This window comes from Gavialis gangeticus, unplaced genomic scaffold, assembly GCF_001723915.1.
Source record: "Gavialis gangeticus isolate Ggan-Ray unplaced genomic scaffold, GavGan_comp1, whole genome shotgun sequence".
NCBI classification, from domain to species: domain Eukaryota; kingdom Metazoa; phylum Chordata; order Crocodylia; family Gavialidae; genus Gavialis; species Gavialis gangeticus.
The window spans coordinates 24,115,210-24,124,123 of NW_017728996.1; the positions used below are offsets into that span (position 1 = coordinate 24,115,210).

General features: G+C 45.7%; 1 protein-coding gene across 1 annotated transcript in view; it reads left to right on the forward strand.

Moving 5' to 3' along the window:
* Positions 1 to 8,914, forward strand: part of ATP8B4 (ATPase phospholipid transporting 8B4 (putative)) — a 247,388-nt gene that overhangs the window by 208,500 nt on the left and 29,974 nt on the right. The window contains 1 exon segment of the mRNA XM_019504155.1: positions 3,419 to 3,602. Within this exon segment, the coding sequence (XP_019359700.1) occupies positions 3,419 to 3,602 (184 nt within the window).

Below are 8,914 nucleotides of genomic sequence, written 5' to 3' on the forward strand. Positions count from 1 at the left end.
GAGGGGTACTGGCAGGGGTGGGGGGGGCTGTGGGTTGGGAGTGAGGGGCAGGGCATCGGCATATCGGGGCTGCTTAGCATCACAAAGGAGCAGAGGGGATGGGACAGACAGCTGCAGCTGGCCCCATAACCTGGTGAGCAAAGGGGGTAGGGGGAGCTCTGATTTTCTATGACAAAAAACCCAAAATCAAATGCCAAAATACATAGGCATTAAATTTATTTTATTATAATGATTGAGGTGCACTGATAGGCTTCCAAATTGCTTTAAAATTGTAATAAATGTGTTCAACTCTCTCTCTCTTTCTCTCTCTCTCTCTCTCTCTCTCTCTCTCTCTCTCACTCACACAGAGTTTGTTTCATTTTAATTGCAGAAAAATGCAGATTTGGGGTTTTTAATCAGAGAATTTGGTATTTCCCCCCCTTTAAATCAGAGAATTTGGGCTTCTTAAACAGAGAAAACTAGGATCCCTGTTTCAGTGATAGCTTAAATGCTAGGAACGGTAGCCACATTAGCATATCACTGATAAGCTAATGTGGCTACTGTTCCTAGCACATAAGCTAGTTAGTCAACAGCTAGCTCAGATTCTCTGCATAGCACTAAATTATAATGTGTAGGCATATCCTAACTAACATTCTTCCTGCAAATCTCATCACAGAAGCAAAGCAATGGAAGGTAAATATGTTTTGTTTGTTTTGATAGAGTTTAAAATTACAGTTAGAAAAAAAGATAAAATCTATCTTCAATCTTTTTGGCGATATACAGGTACTTTGTTTCTGTTGCTTCTTTCCTGGTACAAAATAGGAGCGCACAAACATTCATTTAATTTCTCCCAAAGGAAAGATGCCCCTTCTGGGAGAAAGTTCTTCAAGATTAAAACCTGGAAGATCTTCCTGGCAGGAGAGTTTCTCTCACAAGGGTGAATGCTTGTACACTGTTTCACTCCCTTCTGGTCTGGTTTGGGACAGGACTAGAGTAATTGTTTGGTTCCCAACCTCTTCCCCAGAGTGGGGACGGTCTAGTCTCAGGAATGGGTTGTGGGGGACTTGTCCCACTGCTCCAGTTTGGTCTGGGGACAGCCTGATTTGGGGAATAGCCCAGAGGCTTTGTCCCACTGCTCCAGTCCTCACCTGGCTCAGTCCGAGAAGGGAAGGGAGTAGCTACTGTTGCTCCTTCTTGTGCTTCCTCAGATCAGGGACTGCTTGGTCTGAGGAAAAGGCAGGGGGCTTTTCTCCACTGCTGCACTCCCCTCCTAGACCGGTCCAGAAGGGAGGTGGAGCAGTGGGGCAATGCTCTCCACCTCTTCTCCAGACCAGCCAGTCCCTTGTCTGGGGAACTGGCTGGGGGTTTACCTAACTGCTCCACTCCCTCCCTGCTCTTGTCTGTGGGAGGGCAGTGAAGCAGTAAGAAAAGACTCCTCATGTTTCCCTAGATTGAGGACCCCCAAGTTTTGGGAACAGATGGACAGTCTTTCCCTGCCACTCCACTCCCTCACCCTGGGAACGGGGGGTGGGGGTGGGGGGGTAGAACAGCCACTACTTCCTGCAAATCCACCATTTTGGGACCACCCCGGTCTTGGGAAGGTGTGAGGAGCCAGTGAGAGGGGACAGTTGTAAGCTCAATGCTTGTACTACTGCCTCTTCCGGACACACTCCAAGCAGTGGAAATTTCTGAGAAATTAGAACTCACCACCTGTTCGTAGCCTTTGTTTAGGAAAACCAAACCAAGTTAAAAGCAATCTGTTCGTATCTCAGCCCTTTCCCTGGGGGTTTTCACAGACTTGTATGCACTGTTGCTGCATCAGGTAATGATGCTGGGGGACTGAAATATGCCATACCACTGCCGTCCATACTCAAGTGTGCAGGCATACTCCAAACTGGAAATACGTTAGTGAGGCTGCCTGAGGCTTGTCCCTCTTCAGGACTCCTGAGTCCTTGCTCTTCAGCAGGCTTGAAAGTGGATACAGGAGGTGAGCAACCCTATTGGACAATGTATGGATTTGAAGCATGTCTATAGATTTTTTGGTAGGATATGTTTAAACCCCTAGTGCTGGGACCAGCTACTGTAGCAGGATAAGTCCTAAAAGTTCTTAGATGACTGTCTTTCCTCACTTGTATGTCTTCTTCTGACCTATTACCATAATATCTAAGCATATAACCTGCAACCAGGGGCAGATTCAGGATTTCCCAAAGCGGGTGTGGTAACAGCAACATACACTACAGGTTGCCTGCTACTGCTTTTTCCACTGCTCCAGGGCAGGGATGCTCCAGACCCAGCTAAACTGAACAGGTGCTGAGCTCAGCTGGGAGGGGAACAGTGCCAACGATGTGGCAGGAGAGTAGTTCTCTCCAGTGTGCCCAGAGCAGGCCCAGAGAAGGGGAACACCTTTGCTGCTGTTGTCCCTATCCCCAGCTGAGCCCACCCCTGTGCAGCAGGCAGGAACAGCTTTGGGGTTTCTCTGTCCCAGGACATCAGGGAAAGTCAGGCGGAAAGAGGGGGTGTGCTTTTGAGGATATTCACATGTTCTAGGGACTTCTAAAAATCCCATGGTGCAATCAAAAAGGAGTGGTGCAGCCACACCACTGCACCCCCCTCTGGATCTGCCCTTGCTTGTAACACTTCTCTCTCCCTTCCTTCCTGTTGCTTAGGACCTTCAGCAGCTATGTCTCCTTCTGACAGTCCAGTGAAAATTTTATCATACGCTAAATAAAACTCCATAATATATAGAAAAATGGAAATATTTTATGCAGTTTTTGTGTCCTTGGCTGCATGCCACACACGATTAAGTCAGCAATTATGTATCTGTACAAAGAGCCAGGGCAGACCACAAGTGCTGGCCAGGCACTCTGTACTGAAGGTTGGCAGCATACTCTTGGGTCTCAGTTGTGAAGTGCCTCCATCAGTGCTGAGCCACAAAGATTCACAGCTTGTCTGCATCTGAATGTCCATGCAGCTGATTGTTCACTGGATTAAATCTTTCTTTTTGATTCTTGTTATATTGGTTGTAAAGACAAATGCTTGTCTTTTATAGCTGTAATCTGTCCAATTTTAGGGTAAGATTTTTTTTCCCCTTAGTCATACTATATTGTATATGTACTTGCAAGTCAAATATTTTACAATTAAATATAGATTGTACATTAGCTTTCACTGTGTGTGTTAGGATTATATGTGATAAATATATAGATATATTTCCTATATGCACTTATGAGACTTATTATTTTGCTCTCTGGCGGATGTGATAGTGTCTGCTAAAGCTTCAGTTGCTTGAAATACTGGTAATTCTGAAATTAGTTACTTTGGAAAGAAAATATAGTTTTGTACTGCATTTGTCTGCAAAGAATTCTCAATTCCTGCACAATACGTTTTCTACTGATTATAGCTACAAAGCCACCTGACTGATATGGACCTTTGTCTGTTGCAGGCTCATGCGCTTGAGGCTGACCTGGAGAAAGAATTCCTGGAAGTTGCCTTCATGTGTAAAACGGTGCTTTGTTGTCGAGTCACTCCTTTGCAAAAATCACAAGTTGTGGAGCTGGTTAGGAAATACAGGAAAGCAGTCACCTTGGCTATTGGGGATGGAGCTAATGATATTAACATGATTAAAAGTGAGAGCATATTTTACCATAAAATTCTATTAAAAGCATTAATGCAAATATGAATGGTATGCTAAGGTTTGCCTGATAATGAACTGATATTTATATGTGAATCTTTCCAGGCTGTCCCATTGCTTAGCACAAGAACAAGGCACAACGGTATTTCTTTATCTTGGGCTCTTCTGTTAAATCTAAATAAATAACATAGTTGAATGAACTGGGGATCCCCTATTGGCTTACCTTTGATCCTGATAACAGAGAATTTCTGATTTAACAGATGATGCCCATACTTGAACATGTACCCATACTTGAAATGGTTCTTTAATTGCTTTACTTGCTCATTGACTCTGGGGGGATTTGGTGGCAGATTACAAATATCAGGGGAGAGCATCAGGGGCTAGGCGAACAACTCTTCACCAAAGCTGCCCAGCGGAAGACCAGGAGCCAAGATCATAAACTACTTGAAGAAAGTTTCAGGCTGGATAGGAGGAAAAACTTCTTTAGTGTTCATGTGACCACTCTGGAATAGACTTCCTGTTGAGGGGGGTGCAGGCACCTATCCTGGAGATCTTCAAAAGGAGAGTGGACACATACCTTGCTGGGGTTATTTGGCCCCAGCAGTCTTTCCTGCCCAGAGCAGGGGGGCTAGATTAGGGGTGTGTGAGGCAGGCCCTATTCAATTTGGATTTGGCCCAAATCAGGGACAGTGACTCAATTTGTTGATTCGGATCACCATCCCTGATTCAATCTGGCCAAATCCAAATCTGAAGATTCAATGCTCATTTAGAGAATCAGCGATTCGGGCACAGACACAGCTTTTAAAGCTTTTTCTACATACCTCAAGGTATCAGTGTGGTTTGTGAATGCTGCGATGCTAGGGCAGATGGAGTACCCCACAGGAGTGGGGAGGGGGCCCCTCTGCGTGCTCGGTGGCAGACCTGGAAGTGGACCAGAATTCCCTCCCCCCCAGACCCAGGAGGCACCTGTCGCCGAACCAGGGAGCCACGGTGGACCCAGAAGTGGATTGGAAGTGCTCTTGGTCCACTTCTGGGTCTCCTGCTGAGCGCTCTGGGGAGCCCCCCCACGCTTCTGTGGGACACTCCAGGCGCCCCAGCATCGCAGCAGTCATGAGCCGCCTGATACCTAGAAAAAACATTTGAAGCTGTGTCTATGTCCGAGTCTCAATCTTTCCAAATCGATTTGGAGGGTTGCAATTTGACTGAGAGAGATTAAAGGGTCTTCTGATTCAATTCAGATTTGGAGATTTGGCCACTGAATCGGGTCAAATCGAATCAGGGCCCAAAGCTTTGCACAGCCCTAGATTGGACCCAATGATCTCATGAGGTCCCTTCCAGCTCTAAACTTCTGGGAATCTGTGAATATTAAATGAAATGACTCTATGAAGAGCCTGCCTGGCTGTTGCAAAAAGGAAAAAAATACCCAGTATAAAATTGTACTATCAGCTGCAGGGCCTCACAAAGTTTCAGCTGTGTTGTAATATTGCCACCCTTAAGAGAGTTAAGTTTTATCAGAGTTTTCAAGAGCCTGGAGAAAAATTTTTAAAACAGTTCTGCTTTGGTAAACACACTCTGGGAGAGGCCAAGAATTTTTGAAGAGTAACAAAGCACAATCAGTCTTTGAACATTCCAAAGACAGGATTTCTCTATCTGAGTGCCACTTAATCATATGCAGACATCCCAATTAAGCAGATTTAATGCCACAATTAAGTAGAATTCCTTAGTATTAAGTATCATTAGGTTTAGGTACCAGAGGAAATACACCAGTAGAATGGCCTGTCAAGGAACTGTATAGTGCGGTATGCCAGTGTAGATGCATCTTACAGTTTGCAAAGAGTGCATGGCAAAGTATAATGTGCAAGCTAGCTTTAGCAACTACTATAAATTAATTTATTGTATTGTCAATTACTTTGAACTCCTTTGTACATTGTATATTGCCATGAAGTTTCTTCAGTAAATACACTGCATTTACTTGCATACCACATACATGTTCCTCCTCAAAATCAGTCCTCCAGATTTGGCATGTGTTTTGAGAGAGCTGATTTTACGTTGCTGTAATAGAAGCAGAAGATCCAGATGCTGTGTTCTAATGGCTGCCAAAATGGCTGCTGCTTTTCTCTGGCCCTAGCAAGCAGAAGGGTCACAGCATTGTGTCAATCCACTCAGGCTACAGTGTTACTGTTCATTGCCGCTTCAGCTGTGCTGGGATGTGTCCGTCAGGTTAGGTCCTTGCTATTCCTGGGGCTTCAAGAGCCCAATTCTGGAGGACAATGGCCCTGGGTGCTGTGCCCCAACCTGGGGCAGTGCAGCTTGGAAGTGCTCCCCAGGAATCTCCTGTAGGGGATTTGCAAGGCTTGCATTTTGCTGCAGAACACACATCTGCAAGTGCGGAGGGGGGATCCTGTTGGCAGGTGTTCCTGGGCTTCAGCAGCCCAATTCTCCATGCCCCACTGGGGGATTTTTGGGATGTGAAGGATTGGGCCCCACAAGTCCCTGCCAGTGGAGTTCTCTGGGAGTTTCCCTTTTTGCAGATTCATGTAATTGGGGTGCAGCAATGCAATACTTAGTCCCAGGGAGCTCCCTGCAGGGAATTCCTGGGCCTTGCTTTGCGAACAGGGGAACCCTGCAGGAAATCAGGCCCCTGGAGCCCCAGTAGCGCCTGCCTGTGGTAACTGGAAAGCATGGGCAACTCTGAGCTGCCTGTGATCCTCACTGTAAAACAAAAAGATGTCTGCCGCAAAAAAGCTGCATAAATTTATACCACCTGTCGTCACAGCCACAATTTTGGGTGAAATAAAAGGCACGGACATCCGTTTGCTTTGATTTTGTGCTGCCATAAAAGTTATGGCAGCACATAGGCACCATCTGTTTCCAGCCTCACAGTCTCAGTACCTATTGACTGAGCAGTGTGGTTCATGCCATTGCAAGAGTTGGGTGCCTAGTAGGGGTGTGCGATGTGGGCCCTATTTGATTTGGATTCAGCCTGAATCAGGCACAGTGATTTGATTAGTTGATTCAGATCACTGTCCCTGATTTGATTCGGCCAAATCTGAATCTGAAGATTCGGACACAGATACAGCTTTAAATGGCAGGGCTAACTGGACCTTGTCGTGCATCCACAGGTGCATCTCTAGCAGGGCCAAGGAGGTGATCCTCCCCCTCTATGCAACACTGGTCAGGCCACAGCTGGAGTACTGTGTCCAGTTCTGTGCGCCACACTTCAGGAGGGATGTGGACAACATGGAGAGGGTCCAGAGGAGGCCACCCGCATGATCCGGGGACAACAGGGCAGACCCTACAATGAGAGACTGCGGGACCGGAACCTGTTCAGCCTTCACAAGAGAAGGCTGGAGGGGGGACCTGGTGACAGTCTATAAGCTCACTAGGGGGGAGCAGAAGGGTTTGGGAGAGACCTTGTTTCCCCTAGTGCCCCCTGGCATAACAAGGAATAATGGCCACAAGTTGTTGGAGAGGAGGTTTAGATTAGGCATCCATAAGAACTACTTCACAGTCAGGGTGGCTAGGATCTGGAACCAACTTCCAAGGGAAGTGGTGCTGGCTCCTACCCTGGGGGTCTTTAAGAGGAGGCTTGATGCCTACCTAGCTGGGATCATTTGAGCCCAGTGTTTTTTTCTCCTGCCCTGGCAGGGGGTTGGACTTGAAGATCTATAAGGTCCCTTCTGACCCTACTTCTGTGATTCTATGATTCTATGTTTTTTCTACATACCTCCAGGTACCAGCATGACTCATGAATGCTGTGATGCTGGAGTGGATGGAGCATCTCACAGGAGCAGGAGCATCTCAGCAACAGACCCGGAAGTGGACCAGAAGCAGTTCCAGTCCACTTCCAGGTCCAATTGGCAGTACATTTAATATGCATTGTACAGTCTCCTCTCATTCTCAGTTACTTAGGAAGGGTTAGCCCAGATGAAATACTGGAAGCCTGCCGTGCTCCTGTGGGACACTCCATGTGCACCAGCATCTCAGCATTCACAAACCGCCTGCTACCTAGAGGTATGTAGAAAAAACATTTAAAACTGTGTCTGTCTGAATTGCCAAATCTGTCTGAATCTCTCCAAATTGATTCAGAGGGTTCCAATTTGATTTGGAAAGATTAAAGGGTCCTCTGATTTGATTCAGATTCAGAGATTTGGCCACCGAATCAGGCCGAATCTCCACTGAATCGAATCAGAGACCAAAGCTTTGCACAGCCCTAGTGCCTAGTCTTCTTGCTGTCCTGACACACCAGCAAGTTCCTGCTGCCTCGTGCAGACCATCTTCTGGGGTGCCGCATTTCCTGGACAGTCTGTTTCCAGGAGGACTTACTTTGTTACACAATTAGCCATGACTCTGGAAAAAACTTTTTTTCTCCCCTACAGTCTGCCTTCCAATAAACAGGGAGAGGGTATGCAAGAAAATACAGTGTGTCCAGAATTCATTGATGTAACAGAAAAATAGCTAATAATGTTTGGAGTCTGATTGTTTCCAATATTTCATCTGCGTGCTGTACATATGTCAAATTCTGCAGTTTGTCAGATTCACAAATTCCAATGGGAAAGGGTGGGAGAGAGAATCCCTTTAGAAAGAATGGAAGAAACGAAGAAGTAGTAAAAAGGAGGAAGTGGTGTTGAGTGAGGAACAGAGGGATTGCAAGTGACTTGAAGATAATTGCAGTCAAAACTACTGTATATTAAAAAGAGGGCTAACCCTCCCTAAGTAACTGAGAATGAGAGGAGACTGCACAATTCATATTAATTGTACTGCCAAAGCTAATTTTAAAGTGTTCTCTGTAATTTAATAACTGCCTTACAGTTTCATTAGACCAGGCTTATATTATTACATTGTAAACAATAGTACCTTCTAATCAACATTAATTATTTCTCATTAACTAAACTGCCCTCTGGGGTAGATTAGTAAATTGACATCTTTAAAAAATAGTAGTAATAGATTATTAATAGTTTTGATAAAATTATACAGTAAAATTAATAATAAAATGATGTATGTGGAGCTGGAAGCAGGAGCCCAGCAGAGACTGTTGGTGGAACCATCTCCACCGGGGTGATCTGGAACCTTCCCTCTGTCTTTGCTGCTGCTGCTCTGGGCAGGAGCCAAGAGGCACTTTGTAAATACTTAGTAGAGACTTGCTTCTTCTTTACTTGCAGGTGCACACATAGGAGTTGGCATCAGTGGCCAGGAAGGAATGCAAGCTGTCTTGGCCAGTGATTACTCCTTTGCCCAGTTCAGATACCTTCAAAGGCTGCTGCTTGTCCATGGCAGGTGGTCCTATTTCAGAATGTGCAAATTTTT